The sequence below is a fragment of the Meles meles genome, chromosome 17 (genome assembly GCF_922984935.1).
Source record: "Meles meles chromosome 17, mMelMel3.1 paternal haplotype, whole genome shotgun sequence".
NCBI classification, from domain to species: Eukaryota; Metazoa; Chordata; class Mammalia; order Carnivora; family Mustelidae; genus Meles; species Meles meles.
The window spans coordinates 11,467,691-11,483,769 of record NC_060082.1 but is presented as its reverse complement, the minus strand read 5'-3'; the positions used below and the strand labels follow the sequence as shown (position 1 = coordinate 11,483,769).

General features: G+C 52.5%; 1 protein-coding gene and 1 non-coding gene across 2 annotated transcripts; one reads left to right on the top strand and one right to left on the bottom strand.

Moving 5' to 3' along the window:
• Nucleotides 1–363: 363 nt before the first annotated feature.
• On the bottom strand, nucleotides 364–453 carry LOC123928560. The gene has a single exon (XR_006815769.1). It is a non-coding gene; the product is annotated as a small nucleolar RNA U83B (small nucleolar RNA).
• Nucleotides 454–9,256: 8,803 nt separating this feature from the next.
• On the top strand, nucleotides 9,257–15,639 carry HLX (H2.0 like homeobox). The gene is made up of 4 exons (XM_045982044.1): nucleotides 9,257–11,072; nucleotides 11,845–12,024; nucleotides 12,800–12,984; nucleotides 14,793–15,639. The coding sequence occupies exons 1-4, from the start codon at nucleotides 10,481–10,483 to the stop codon at nucleotides 15,279–15,281; spliced, it is 1,446 nt and encodes a 481-aa protein (XP_045838000.1). The 5' UTR covers nucleotides 9,257–10,480; the 3' UTR covers nucleotides 15,282–15,639.
• Nucleotides 15,640–16,079: the final 440 nt, after the last annotated feature.

Genomic DNA, 16,079 nt, shown 5'->3' with positions numbered 1-16,079 from the left:
TTCTTCCTTCGCAATTCGGTCTTTCTTAAGTGGTCCCATGAACGCTTTCTTCTTCTCCACCGTCTGGAATCGGCCATGGCCAAACTTGGAGGTGGTGTCGATGAACTTAAGGTCAATCTTCTCCAGGGCCCGCCGTTTGGTCTGCACCAGCAAGGACTTGCGGAGCGTAAGCACTCGCTTCTTGGTTCCCACCACACAGCCTTTCAGCATGACAAAGTCATTGGTCACTTCACCATAGTGGACAAAACCACCCTGGCAACAAGGTGTCAGGTCAGATTAAGCACGGGGGCCAGAGATCGCAGACAACACACACGAACGACCCCTTCAAGTTCAAGGTGGTCCTTGCCACCTGACGACCACCAGGCTGTTCTCAGAAGGAAGGCAGCAAGGAATGTTTCCGCAGTGTGACTCGGGCGCTGTGCCCAGCGCTCATTCCAGAGCCTCATCACCAAATTTATTTGATTTTTTAAAAGATTTTATTTATTTATTTGACAGACAGAAATCACAAGTAGGCAGAGAGGCAGGCAGAGAGAAGGAGAAGCAGGCTCCCTGCTGATCAGAGAGCCTGATGTGGGGCTTGATCCCAGGACCCTGGGATCATGACCTGAGCCAAAGGCAGAGGCGTTAACCCACTGAACCACCCAGGCGCCCCTAGTTTTCTTTCTTTTTTTATTTGTTTATTTACAGCATAACAGTGTTCATTGTTTTGGCATCACACCCAGTGCTCCATGCAGTACATGCCCTTCCTGTTACCCACCACCTGGTTCCTCAACCTCCCACCCCCCCCCCCCGCCCCTTCAAAACCCTCTGGTTGTTTTTCAGAGTCCATAGTCTCTCATGGTTCATCTCCCCTTCCAGTTTCCCTCAACTCCCTCTCCTCTCCATCTCCCCATGTCCTCCATGTCCTCCACAAATAAGTGAGACCATATGATACTTGACTCTCTCTGCTTGACTTATTTCGCTCAGCATAATTTCTTCCAGTCCCGTCCATGTTGCTACAAAAGTTGGGTATTCATCCTTTCTGATGGAGGCATAATACTCCATTGTGTATACGGACCACATCTTCCTTATCCATTCATCCGTTGAAGGGCATCTTGGTTCTTTCCACAGTTTGGCGACTGTAGCCATTGCTGCAATAAACATTGGGGTACAGATGGCCCTTCTTTTCACTACATCTGTATCTTTGGGGTAAATACCCAGCAGTGCAATTGCAGGGTCATAGGGAAGCTCTATTCTTAATTTCTTGAGGAATCTCCACACTGTTCTCCAAAGTGGCTGCACTAACTTGCATTCCCACCAACAGTGTAAGAGGGTTCCCCTTTCTCCACATCCTCTCCAACACACGTTGTTTCCTGTCTTGCTAATTTTGGCCATTCTAACTGGTGTCAGGTGGTATCTCAATGTTGTTTTAATTTGAATCTCCCTGATGGCTAGTGATGATGAACATTTTTTCATGTGTCTCATAGCCATTTGTATGTCTTCGTTGGAGAAGTGTCTGTTCATATCTTCTGTCCATTTTTTGTTATGATTATCTGTTTTGTGTGTGTTGAGTTTGAGAAGTTCTTTATAGATCCTGGATATCAACCTTTTGTCTGTACTGTCATTTGCAAATATCTTCTCCCATTCCGTGGGTTGCCTTTTTGTTTTGTTGACTGTTTCCTTTGCTGTGCAGAAGCTTTTGATCTTGATGAAGTCCCAAAAGTTCATTTTTGCTTTTGTTTCCTTGGCCTTTGGAGACATATCTTGAAAGAAGTTGCTGTGGCTGATATCGAAGAGGTTACTGCTTATGTTCTCCTCTAGGATTCTGATAGATTCCTGTCTCACATTGAGGTCTTTTATCCATTTCGAGTTTATCTTTGTGTACGGTGTAAGAGAATGGTCGAGTTTCATTCTTCTACACATCGCTGTCCAGTTTCCCCAGCACCATTTATTGAAGAGACTGTCTTTTTTCCATTGAATATTTTTTCCTGTTTTGTCGAAGAATATTTGACCATAGAGTTGAGGGTCCATATCTGGGCTCTCCACTCTGTTCCACTGGTCTATGTGTCTGTTTTTATGCCAGTACCATGCTGTCTTGGTGATCACAGCTTTGTAGTAAAGCTTGAAATCGGGTAACGTGAATCCAGCATCCGTTCCTGATGAAAACGCTTCAAAGTACAGGGATAGAGGGAACATTCCTGAACTTCATCAAATCTATCTATGAAAGACCCACAGCAAATATCATCCTCAGTGGGAGAAAGCTTGCAGCCTTCCCGTTGAGATCAGGAACACGACAAGGATGCCCACTCTCACCACTCTTGTTCAACATAGTATTAGAAGTTCTAGCAACGGCAATCAGACAACAAAGAGGAATAAAAGGTATCCAAATTGGCAAGGAAGAAGTCAAACTCTCTCTCTTCGCAGATGACATGATTCTTTATATGGAAAACCCCAAAGACTCCACCCCCAAACTACTAGAACTCATACAGCAATTCAGTAACATGGCAGGATACAAAGTCAATGTACAGAAATCAGTGGCTTTCTTATACACTAACAATGAAAATACAGAAAGGGAAATCAGAGAATTGATTCCATTTACTATAGCACCAAGAACCATAAGATACCTGGGAATAAACCTAACCAAAGAGGGAAAGGACCTAGTTTTCTTTTTTAAAAAAAGATTTTATTTATTAATGAGAGAGAGAGGGCAGAAGCTGGGGGAGGGGCAGAGGGAGAAGCAGGCTCTCTGCTGAACAGGGAGTCTGATGTGGGGCTCCATCTCAGGACCCTGAGATCATGACCCGAGGAGAATGCAGACCCTTAACTGGCTGAGCCACCTAGGCGCCCCTCTGTGAAGTTTTAGATTAAATACCTAACTTGTGTTTTATTTTCTAACAAGTGAGGGTCTTGAAATACTATTATGTGCCAAACTTTGCCTTCCTTAACAGGCTAATGGCCTTCTCAACTCACCAAATCGTGCTTCTGTACATATTTCTGTTTTGTAAATATTTTCTCTGTTTTGTAAATACTTTGGAACCTAAGAGCTTATTTAAGTGTGCCTCATTACAAAGAAACACAACAACCAGCCCTGAGTTCAGAAGGACAAACTCACACACAACGGATCACTTTGAAGAATGAGGCATATTTTGTGGGCGTTTCCCCATTAAGGAAGTAGCCCTCAGGGGAAAAACCATAAAGTGGGGTGTTCAATTAGCCTCGGGCTCTTCATCTCCGAATTTGTGATTGAACATGATTATGTTTGTGTTCCAGTACAATATGTCACAGGAACTGATTAAAGATGGTCTTTTCTACCTCCTAAGCATCTGTCAGTTTTTCCCCTAATCTCCACCTACCACGTCCGCTTTAGTTTAGGCCATCTCCATGTGTGGTGGGACCAAAGTTTTGTAGCCAGGCTGAGTTAGGTCCACACCGGTTAGGAGGAGGATCTCAGGTCAGCTGAAGTCTTTTGTAAACCCAGCCTCGCCTTTCTGCTTCTCTAAGACCCCAATTCTCTTTCAAGATCCCTGACGGCTAGTATTATAAGCCTTTGTAATACCTATGGCTCAGCCAAAAGAGCTTCCAGCCAGAAATACCTGTACCTAAAAGAAATAACTGTATAATGCAGTTACACTCTTTATAGAACTATGAGCTTCGAAAGTGAAAGATTATTCTTATTGGGTAGTTCGACAGGGCATGGAAATCCTACAGAACTAGTGGGTGCTGGTGGGAGAAAGTGTGTGGATACCCATTTAGAGCAGCTGTAGACAGAGGTCAGACTGGAAAAACTGAAATTCCATCCTCTCATCCCCCCCTTTAGTGTCCGGCAAGGAGTCCGTGTCCAATGCTCCCATACTGCTCCCTGGACACCTCCCGCCACGGGCAAAGACCTGTGCCCTTGCTTGAATCTCATGCCCAGAACCTCCTCCTGCCTTCTGGTGAAATGGTTCCTTGTCCTCAGATATTAGCACCATGAGAACGGTCAGACACATGAATTCATAGAATGCCTCCTCTCCAAAGAAGGAATCCTCCAGGACCAGAATTTCAGCTACCTTGAGAGGAAGGGGAGAAAAACATGGTGAACCTAGGGTCCTCCTGATACATGCGGTCACAAATTCATGGTGCGGTCACCGGTCTGCCCTTGCTCAACAGTATTCCCGTGCCAGCCTCCGGGTTCAACCCAGTTCTATCCTTCAGCCTCTGCCTGACCCAGTGCACGTTCTGCTTGAAGGCAGGAATCTTCCTTCTGAATGAAGGGTTTCCCCTAAAGAAATTGGCTGAGTGGTATGGCTCCTGCCGATGAGTCAGAAAATGTAGCCTCTGATCCCTGCAACACCGTTTCCTAACTACGTAACCTCGGGCAAGCCACTTAACCTCTCTGAGGAGCCACATCCTAGATTCAAATTGGGATAATAATACCTTCTCTGTATCCTTACGACTGGTTATTTCAAAGAACGAGTGAGATAATAAATGGGAACTGGCCTTGAGATTTGTAAAATGTAAGATATTAGTACTGAAGGGTGACAGCTTCCCTCACCCCGTCCGGTTATTTTAAACACATAATACAAGATCTTTCCATATGCTGGCAATATGGAAGGAAACAGCTGCTGGTTCAAGCCAATTTTAGAAACCCGCGTTTTCGCAAAAGGAAGAATCAACTTCATCACAACAACTTTGCTGGCACAGGACGGGCATTGCCGACCACAATGTAGAGATGGCCCAGCAGGTGTCAGCAGAGAACCAAGTTTTGGTACTCTGCAGGCTCGCCGAGGGGTGGAGGGGATGCTGGCCCGGGCGGCTGGGGCAGTGCTGGCAGGAGTCTGCCCGGTCCAATCCTGCCGGCTGCGGGGTGCGGGGCGGGGCAGATTGGGACCAAGAGGTGGAGAAAACCCTTCAGCTCTACCTACGGAGCTCTGGTTGGCTCCAGGATCCTCTCCCTTCCAGGGGTCCCTCCCATTCCTGAATTGGACAATTCTGTGCCCCTCTTCCGTCTTCAGGACGTGTGCTATCCCTTGGACAACTTGGGTCAAAGGAACGAAAGGTTTTGTTTGTTTCTTTACAGAAACGCAACTTTAGAAGTGATTTCCCCTTTCCCTCTCAACACCAGAATTGTTTTGAATGTATGATTTTTCACCTACACTTCCTTTTCTTACTTTAACATTCGGCTCACTCACTGGAAACCAACCCCCAGCTATTCAGATGCGGTAACTCAGATAAACAATGCAGCTTTCGCAAGGCTAATGCATTGAGCCTGGCAAGCGCTGTTTCAGAAACCAAACAGAGCCAAACAGAGCCTATTGAATGAAGTACCAAATCTATGTGTTAAAGATGGCCTCTTGTAGTTTACTCTTATGGAGACATGATTTCAATGCAAATATATGTGAGTCTACGTTAAAGTGTGCCATGTTGAAATGGGTCCTACTATTAGGTTTTATGAGGTCTGAGGTCTTTCCTGGCTGGGTTTGGTGAAGGTGACTTGGAGAGACGGAGAGACAGCTCTTTGCAACAGGAGAAAACCCCAAACTGCTTGCTTGCCCTTCTCCCCAGTCTCTAAGACCGCCAGTGAGTACACAAGTGTGTGTGTATATTGTGTATGTGGTGAGGGGGAGTGGTACACGTGTGTGCAGTGGTACCTCCTAGTAATGGAAGGAAGGACACGTGTGAAAAACTCTGTAAGAGGAAAGGGCAAATGATCAGGCCCATAAGGTTATCTGAGGTTCTGAAGCCAGATCTGTGGGCAGGAGGTCAAGGGCACGGCCATGATGACATAAAGATACCAGTCACCCACACCTGGGCAATGAGAAAAAGGCAAAGGAAGAAATTAGTGGCTATGGACCTTGTGGTCCTATTGCATTGTTATCTGCCTTTCCTACCCCATATCAAAGTCTAACTATCTTCAGAAAAACTCAGGAACTCAAGTTCTGGAAGAACTAAAGTCTCCAGGAAAAAGTATTAGGGGCTGCTTAGAATAATACAAAGTGTGTGTGTGAGTGTGTGTGTGTGTGTGTGTGTGTGTGTGTGTGTGTGGTCTCTAGAGTCCTAATCTCCAGTACGTAGCATCCACAAAGAACAGAGCTCCCATACCCACAGCTTAATGTGAGCACTGAGCCCCACAGTCTATAAATCCTGAGTTGGAAAAATGAAGGCGGAATACAAGCAGATTCCCGCATTACTGGCAATCTCTCTATCCTCTGCTGGGTAGCTATGTTTCCTTCTTTCTGGACTGCGAATATTTAATGATTTCCTTCTTTTTCTTTGAAACCAGGAGGTACCGTGATTGAAATAATATTCAAAATAAAGGGGTGTGAAAGAGTCCCAAGTCCACAGAGCAACTGCCTGGTACATTATTTTGCCTAGCATGGACAAAAAGAAGAAGAAGAAGGGGGCAGGGAGGAGGAGGGGAAGGAGGAGAGGGAAGAGGATGAAGAGAAAGGAAAAACAAAAGGGGATAGCAGATCTGGACAGCTCAAGGCCTCCCAGAGTTAGGTTAGTTCAATAAACAAAGGTCAACAGTCACTCTCTGAGTTTCTATGCTCAGTTGGTGTGTATCTGCTCCTGGGGTTGGGGCAAGAATGTGCACTGGTGATTTCAATATGGGGGGTGTAAAGACAGGGACAACCAAAGGGTAAGGGGACCCATCTCTTACTCCCATCAACGCACTGACCTCTGATTTAGGTCCCTTCTTGCAATCCTAGGTCCCCATAAGCAAAAGTGTTCCATTACAAAAGGGGCCTTATCTGGCATTGTCCATTCCCAGTATGTGAAATCAGTGTTTTTTGGCTGTGCCTCTACTCAGCAAAAGAGAAGGGGAGAGTTGAATGCATTCAAGACAGCCATTAGAATTGATCAAAACCCCCTGCTCTTGCGGCCTTTCAGTATCAACAACTACTTCTTTTGCTCTATTTTCAATTGTAATTTGCCAGCGCAGCTTTGCAGCCTCTGACGAAACTGTCTTTACAGATGAGCTTCCTCAAAGACAGCGCGGCCCCATTTAAGCTCAAGTTGATTCGGTGAAGTGAGGCGCTCTCGGCTCCTGCTGGAGCGGGGAGCCTCGTGGCTACCAGGCCCCTGGAAGCCCTCGCCACTCTGCCCCCAGGGCCTCCCCGCCCGTCTCAATTGCTCTGGACCAGTTCATTTCGACACAGCTCGGAGCCGCTCGGAAAGCAAAGATTAAAGGGGAAAGTCGCAGCTGTATATTTATATTTTCATTGCTAGAAGGGAATTGATTTCCGTGCATTTATTTTGGTAGTTGTAATACACAAGGGCGGATTTGCGTCACCCGAGCAACTTGTCGGTGGAGATAAAGTTGCACAAATATTGAAAGGGGAAGTGCTAGGAGTCATTATAGAGTTTTTCTCCGGAAGAAATAAGGATTTCTGCAGTATCCTAAAATACTAACGCCGCTTCTATTTTGAGACCAATCTCGCAGGCACATCCGCTCATTTAGTACGAGTTTGAGCCCATCAAAAAACAGGAGATGACCTGAACTCCGGCGAGCCCGGGGTTTCCTGCTGCTTTCTTGGTTCTGGGGGGTGGGTAGTCAGGAGGAGGGGAGTCAGCGGGCTCTGAAGAGGGAGAGGGGCCCGCAGCCTTGAGACCTGATCCTGGGGAAGGGGTGTGTCGGGGGTGGGGGGCGGTGGGGGAAGCAGGGGGTCCTTCCACAGGTTTCCTTTTTGGCCTTTCCCTCCAGGAGCTCCGGGCGGCCCGGGTGGCGCCAGCGCGGTTGCAAAGGACCCGAGGTCCTGGAAGAGCAGCGGGGCGCGCAGGAGGTTGCAATTTAGAACCAAGCCTTGGCCTTTCAGGGACACAGAGGAGGAGCGCGCAGCGGGACTAGGAGTCGGTAGGAGAACCCGGCTGCAGGGTCTCGTCTCCGCCCCTCCTGCCTCTAGCTCCGGGCCTTGAAATGCTACAGAAGAGGGTCGTGGATGCCTCGAGACACCCAGAGGGTCTGCGTTCCGCCTAGACTGCACCCCGCGCCCACCCCCGAGAGATGCGTCTTATCTGGGGGCGGCTGGGGGCGGAAGGCAGGGGTGAGGCCTAAATCTGCCTCCGTTAGAACCTTGAGTTCGAACTTAGGCCCTGCTGATTGAATGTTTGCAGTCAAACTGGAATTAGAAGTGACACTAGAAAAAAGAAGAAAAGGGGGTTTATGCCCGTTCCCACACACACTCGCGCTGGTGACTGTCCCTGGGAGCGGTGAAGGCCTCACCCTTCCAGCGGAGTCCCGCAACAGTCCCTGCCCCTGTCTGCAACAGCCCCACTGGGGCACTTGAAGAAGGGTCCAATGCCCCTATCGGCCTTATACCTGTCACTCCTTTGCCTCTGGCTAGAAACCTGTCTGGTCTTCCTGGATCTCTTGCCCCAGATGCCAGTGTCCTCACGCGATCCAACCACTTCATATCATCTCTGGAAATAACACCTTTGTCCCTGTAAGTCACAAAAACCCTTCAGTAAAAAAGCAACCTAGAGACGGAGAAAGACAGGGAGCTGATGGAGGCACGGGTAGGGGACAGGCGTGTCCCAGGGCTGCCTCAAAGAAGTGATTGATCAGGGATTGATTACTTTCCTGGGGAAAGTCAAAAGCTTAAAATGACAGCATCTGCCACAAGAGGCCAGAAACCACTAGAAAAAAATTTAAGCAGCCCAAACTCTGAATTTGACCTAGGTATGGCAAATTCAGTTGCCTTCCTGGATTGGTTCGGTAAGACCTCTTTGGGACGGAGTGAAATAAGAAATGTCACAGAAGCTTTAATGCAATTGTATTAAAAGTCTTTTGGGGGGAGGGAGACATGTGGCAGAGCACAGAAGTTCAATTAAGAGATGCTTATTAGGGCAATCGAAAACAAAAGATGACGTGGTTTCATTATTGTTATTATTTTATTTTCTTCCTGAAAATGTGCAAGAAGAGCTCATCTGGGTGGCCTGTGGTTGGTTTGGGAGAGGGGTGGGGAAATCCATTCTGACCGTACTTTAAAAGAGAACGAATTCTTAAAATAGAGATGTTGATGTTGCAGAAAACCCCACGACATCCACCCTGCGCTCTAAAGACCCAAAGCACGAATGGACGGCGTTGGTCTCCACTGCAGCTTCTTCTGCGACCAGGCCCAAGGGGTTCCTGGGGAAACAGTCACTGAATTGAAAGTAGTATTTAACCCCAAGGAAATGTGCTCTTGTGGGCACTTGCAAAACAATGGGCCCCACGTGATCTGGGGCTGTGGTGGAACTGGGAGGGTGACATTTCCTACAAGGTGCAGCAGAGGAGGGGACGCGCGTGCCGCTTTCCCGGGTTTCGGACAGCGGCCTGTTTGGTTGTCGCCTGAGGCTCGGGAGAGGGTTTGGCTGCGTTCAAGGGAGAGGTTCGGAGACATCCATCTTATTTTGTTTGAAAAGTTACTCGTCCAAATTGTCGCCGGGTGACAGCATGGACTGAAGCTAATTGGCGACCGCCCCTCCCCTCCTCCCCTCCTCCCAGAGGATCTCCGAGGCAGCGAGGCGGACGCAGGGCTAAGCTGGGCGGGGACTTTGGACCCCAGCTTTCCCGCGCCGGAGCTCGGAGCGGAGCCGCTCGGTAGCGGGAGCCCACGAAGGAAGAGGACACCGACTTTCCGGAGAAAGGCAGAGCGAAGTCAGAGGAGGGAACCTAGGGGGCCGCCCCCGTGCTCCAGGAGGCCGGCTTTGCACCCGTGGAAATACACGGGAGCACCAGCTACCCTAGGTAAAAGCTAGCGCTGGGACCAGCTCTCTACGTCCGATGTCGGTCTGGAGCTGCAGAAGTTAGCGGAGGGTCTGAATCTCCTGGAGGCGCCGCCCGGGCCGTTACGCGCGGGATCGCGCTTAGCCCACGCGGCAGCAGCAAACACTTTGGCGTGGCCGGGGAGTGGCCGAGACGGTGGGCCACGCCCCTCTTTCCCAATTCCCGTCCACTTCCCTCTCCCATTGGTCACGAGGATGGCCAATGAGCGCTCGGATCGAGGTCCTACCCTGGGTCTGACTCCGAAGCTCCTGCCAAAACTTTGGGAGTTTTTAGAGAGGAGTTTTTTTTTTTTTTTTCCCTCTTATTACTTTTTTTTTTTTTTTTAAACTAACGGATTATTATTGTTGTTGTTTTAAATTTAGCTCTTAGGGCTTAGCTGTTTGGGTTTGCTTTCGGAGCCGGCCCTGTCTCCCCGGCTTCCCCGGCGTGTGCGGAGCCGCGGCCCCCGCCGCCCAGCCGCTCCAGCGCCCCTCGCTCGCCTCCAGCCCGCGGGGAGCGCCGCGTCGCGCCGCCTTTAAAGTGAGGCCAGGGGCCGAGGCTGTGACCGGCGGGGATCGGGGCCTCGCCTCTTCCCTCGGCGGCGCTAGGGCTCCCTGGCCCGTGTTCAGTGCGGCCAGAGAAGCGAAAGCGGATCGTCCCCGGCTGGACCGCCGCTGGCCCCGGGACTCAGCGCTCTCCCTCCGCGCACCCACCCACCCACTCGGCCGGGCCCGGCCCGGCCGCGGCGGCAGCTCGGCGCACCCAGCCAGAATGTTCGCCGCCGGGCTGGCTCCCTTCTACGCCTCCAACTTCAGCCTCTGGTCGGCCGCCTACTGCTCCTCGGCCGGCCCGGGCGGCTGCGCCTTCCCCTTGGACCCCGCCGCGGTCAAGAAACCCTCCTTCTGCATCGCGGACATCCTGCACGCCGGCGTGGGGGAGCCAGGGGCGGCCGCGGAGGGTCTGGCGGGGGCCTCGGCCGCCGCCCTCACCGCGCACTTGGGCTCGGCTCACCCGCACGCCTCTTTCCAAGCGGCCGCCAGATCCCCGCTTCGACCCACCCCGGTGGTGGCGCCCTCCGAAGTCCCGGCTGGCTTCCCGCAGCGGCTGTCTCCGCTCTCAGCCGCCTACCACCACCATCACCCGCAGCAACAGCAGCAGCAACAGCCGCCTCAGCAGCAGCAGCCTCCGCCTCCACCCCGGGCTGGCGCCTTGCAGCCCCCGGTCTCCGGGGCGCGGGTGGCCCCAAACCCCCAGCACAGCGGCTCGGCCCCGGCCCCTTCTAGCAAGGACCTCAAATTTGGAATTGATCGCATTTTGTCTGCAGAATTTGACCCCAAAGTCAAGGAAGGCAACACGCTGAGAGGTAGGTCTTGGGGGAGAGGCTGCAGGCCTCTGACCACGGCCCTGGCGCACTCACTCCCCGGTCCCAGGGCCATTTGGGATGCCTTCGAGTATTTGCACAATTAAGGACAAACGGGTAAAATGAGGGAGAAGAGAGTGAATTGTAAGAAAACTGTGAAACGATAGGTTTAAAACTCACCTGCTCTGCGTTAAAAAAAAAAAAAAAAGATTCCAGGGATGCTTTAAAAACGCACGTCACGGAATCATTATTCATAAAAATCGTTGGTCTAAATATTTGCTGAAATGACTATCATCTGTCTCTTGAATCTCGTGTGGAGAGAGAGAACTATATTAATTTGAGAGGGAAAGCCCTTTTGGGGAACACTTTCTCTCGCATTTATCTGATTTCTAGTGAAATTCCACTCAAGGAATGTAGATAAACAAAATAGAGCCTCGCCTCCCAAGAGAAAGTAGAGTTGGGGCTCCTTCATGGGGGAGGGGGCAGGTCTGTGGAATTCTAGCCAGGCACCTGGAAGTGACTTCCTTTTGGCCGTTTTATGCAAAGCCCTTCCTTGCTGTATGTGTGGACGTGGACGTGTGGGCTACACGCAGGAACACTTTGCGCATCGCCCCTTGGCCACTGTCGGGAGAGAGGGGTTTTGGCGCGGAGACAAGGGTCTCTCCTGACTTTGCTCCAGGAAAACCCAATGGAGGGTGCTGGGAGGAACAACTCAGCCCGAGAGAGTGTGGCTTTGCCTGAGGTGTAACCGGCTCTTCTTTTCCCTCCTCTCCAGACCTCACCTCCCTGCTAACCAGCGGGCGGCCCGCAGGGGTGCACCTCCCCGGCCTGCAACCGTCCGCCGGGCAGTTCTTCGCGTCTCTAGATCCCATTAACGAGGCTTCTGCCATCCTGAGTCCCTTAAGCTCAAACCCGAGGAATTCAGTTCAGCATCAGTTTCAAGACACGTTTCCAGGTACGGAAACCCTCCGGAGCGACGGCTTAATGGGGCAAGTCGACTGACTCTGGACTGACGCCTCACGTGGCCACAGCCGTTCCCCAATCCCGGAGTTGGTGCAGGAGGCTCCCAAGTCCGGAGACAGAAACCGAAAGAGTTCTCAGATAGCTAACTCACTCTTCCGTCGGCTCCCTGGGGGCAGGGGGGTGGGGGCCTGGGGGTGCAGAGAAGGTGTGTGCGTGGGCGGGCGGGTGGGGTGAAGGGGCTTTCCCTAGTCTTTTCGCCAGAGAGTGGCTTGAAAATGCAGCAGGAGGTGTTGCTTTTTAACATACACAGAGTTAGGAGTGACCTCCAACACTTTGTCCAAGGAGGTTCCGTCCGCTCGCACGTAGGCAAGAACGTGTACATACACACACGTACACACGTACACACACGAGAGTCAAAGCTGTCATCTCCCCATCCTTCAGGCCCAAGGCACATTGTCTCCTACTTTTCGCATGCCCCAAAGGCCACGCGTTAGGTTTATGTCTTTTCTTTGGAATTAATCGACGAAGCGGGGGACTTCTCCACGCCACCCTCGCTTTCGGCCTTGAGCCTGAAGTCTTAAGAGCTGTAGGATTCCTTTTTAGAAAGGCCATTCTGCGTCTGCGTGAAGGGCTCTCTGAACGGGGGCCGCTGTTCACGCAAAACAGTCTCAAGCAGCGGGGCGAGAGTCCAGGGCCCGCAGAGCACGGACGGGGGCACTGACGCCCCCTCCCCTCTTTCTTTTGCTCCCGCAACCGCCTGGCGGCAGGTCCCTACGCCGTGCTTACGAAGGACACCATGCCGCAGACCTACAAAAGGAAGCGCTCCTGGTCACGGGCGGTCTTCTCCAACCTGCAGAGGAAAGGCCTGGAGAAGAGGTTTGAGATCCAGAAGTACGTGACGAAGCCCGACCGAAAGCAACTGGCCGCGATGCTAGGCCTCACGGACGCCCAGGTAGGCGGGCTCCGGATCCCGTGCCCAGCCCCGTCGCGGGGTGGGGGGCAGCAGCAGCGCGGCCTGACCCCAGGCCTCCCTCCACGCCGGCCCACTCCGCGTTTGCCGCGGAAACGCACGGTCTTGGATTTCTGGAGACATTGTAGGCGTCGAAACTTGAGTCTGGAGGAGGGGGGGATGGGAGGGGAAGAAGGACGGAAAGACTAGCCCATCCCCAAAGATGTATGTCAACAAGTACAGCCTGTTTATTTTGGCCAACAGGCGAAAGAACCGCGGAGAAAGCAAATAGGCCGCAGGAGATAATAATTATGTACTCGACTGTGCCGTTCGCTGTAGGAGGCAGTTTATTTCAGAAGAGATAAAAATCCAAAGTCAAGAGATTGTTGGTTTCTTTCTTTTTTTTTCTCCTCCCGTCCTTCCTCCCTCCTCCTCCTGCTGCTGCCGCTGGATTGTGAAATCCCCATTTGTGAGGAAGTGAAAACATCATTTCAAACGGAATGACTTAGCCCCAGCAGGGCCCTGAGTGCACACAGCAGCAGCCACAGTCCCCCCGACTTTCTAATGGCATAAGCTCTCAAGAAAAATCTCTGGTGGGGGGAGGGGGCAGGGGAGTGAGAGAGAGAAAGAAAGAAAGAATTTCTTAAAATACCCAGGAGCGTTTCAGTAGGTTCTGCCTCCTTGAATTTTTTTTTTTTCAGGACAATGGCGAATCTGTCGTGGAGTTCAATTTCTGAATTCAATTTTTTTTTCTCCAATTCAAGAACTGGACTTTTTTTGGGGTTTTGAAAATAGAAGAGTCACCATTCTTCCAGACCCCACAGCGGTGACCTTTGCTCCCTGGGGGTTCAATGTTCTTAGTAGAGCATAAGTCAAAGGCACATACCTTTTCATAGCTCCTTTAGGGTCCCCCTCGCCCCCTGACCTTGTCTTTCTGTCCTCCATTACACAGCTCCCCTCCCCAACACACACTGGAAGAGCCTAGCGGTTTTCCACCAGCTGTGGATGTTATTTTTAAAAGGGAAGCTGGGACTTGTGTGAACAGCATTGGGTCCCCCAGGGGACTGTATATATTTATATAGATTATCCACCCCATCCCTACCCCCTTCCTCCACTTTGCACAGGTTTAATGCCGGCATATTCTAAGACTGCAGAAAGAGGAGTTCATCCCGGCCAGGGGCAGGGTCCTTATCAGCTTCTGAGTACACACATGCCAAGGAAATGCTCCTCTCTTGATGGTCTGGCAATGCCCCCACCCCACTGGGATTAACTCTTTGAACCCTCTTTCCCCTCTGTGTTTCCCACAATTTCTCTTTAAGAATTGCTTTTGTAGAAACTTGTCTTGGGTGCTGGCAGTCGAGGAGGGGACCAGCTTTGCAGGAATTCTTAACATTGGTTCACCAAACCCTAGAAATCCTGGGTGTTTTTTTTCTGGGCCAAGGGTCCATAACTTAATCAGATTCTTGGGGAGTCCTGGCTCCAGTGGGGTTAAGAAGTGTTGATTTAGAACAGAAATCGCTTGGTTGGAGGGCGAGGTGCAGGACCCCGCCCTTCGGAAAGCATCCAGGTTATTTCAGGATCCGGTCTGGAGGGCTACATTTTGAGAAACAGTTCCCGTGTGTTCCCTAGGCGAGGGTCCCCGGCGATGTCGTTGTTTTCCTGGGCCGCCTCCCGGCGCCTGAGCCGAGCCCAGCGCCCGGCCAGTGTCAGAAGTACCGGGGCCCCGGGCTCCAGGCTGCGCGCGAGCGGAGCGTCGCGAGCCCACGTCTCATCTCGGTGTCCCTTCTTGTCTCCCACGTGCTGCGGCGCAGGTGAAGGTGTGGTTCCAGAACCGGCGGATGAAGTGGCGGCACTCCAAGGAGGCCCAGGCCCAGAAGGACAAGGACAAGGAGGCGGGCGAGAAGCCGTCGGGCGGAGGAGCGGCTGCGGACGGCGAGCAGGAGGAGCGGAGCCTCAGCCGCTCGGAGGGCGAGGCCGAGAGCGAGAGCAGCGACTCCGAGTCTCTGGACATGGCCCCCAGCGACACGGAGCGGACTGAGGGGGCCGAGCGGTCTCTGCACCAGACCACGGTCATCAAGGCCTCGGCCGCGGGCGCCCTCCTTCCCGCCAGCGGCGGCGGCAGCGCTGGAAGCGGCGGCGGCGGCGGCGGCTTCAGCTTCTCCAGCCTCGGCGGCGGCGGCGGCGGCGGCGCGGGGAGCGGGGGCGGCGGCGCCTCGGAGCTGCTGCCCGTGCCCCAGCCCACCCTCAGCGGCGCTCCGCAGAGCCCCGAGCCCGCCCAGGCACCGCTGGGCGGCCTGTAGACTGCACGAAGCAGGGCCCCGGGGCCCGCGTGCCGCCTCCAGCCTCCCAGGATGGGCTGGGTTTTGCGCCTGCTTTGTGTTGGCCGTGGGGCCGGGACTGGAGACGCCGCAGCGGAGCGACCTTGCCCAAGGTCCCACCTGCCCGTCGCTGTCGCGCTGGTGCCCAGAGCCCAGGGGGCCTCAGGACCCCCACCCGAGGACCCGGCGCCGGCCAAAACTTCTCCCCGGCAGCGAGCAGTTCACACTGTGAAGGGTCGGGCGAAGCAGTTCTTCCCCGCGCTCGGGGTTGTGGCTCCAGGACGTGCTGCACTTAGGACGCCATGAACTTGTAAATAAAACGTTTACTACGGTTTGTAAAGGCCGCTTGGTTTGCTGGGGCGGTGCTGTCGTGAAAGCCGGGGATCAGCAGAGATGGGGCACAGCAGGTCACAGCAGCTGGAGGTGGGGGACGAGGGCTTTTGGGATTGGGGGAAATCCTGCAACCTCAGAGCCACCTTGCTGCAGAGATAGGCTTCGAGTTCAGACCCCTCCTTGGCCATAAGCTTTGCTTCCCCACCACTGAACCAGTGTTTCATGACCCAGAGTGTGGCCAGAAGGCAGAGGTGGTCACAGAATCGGTTAGGCCCGTGGGGCAGATGGCCTCCCCACCCTGAGTCAGGACGCAGAGTGGGCCGTGGCCTTTCCTTTGCTGGCGAGTATCCAGACTTGGAGTGGAGAAGATGGTGAGGCAGGTGGCCAGTTCAGCCACCGTGGGTACTTACAAAGGTGGCCACTCAAAGCAGAACTTTTAGGCAGTTC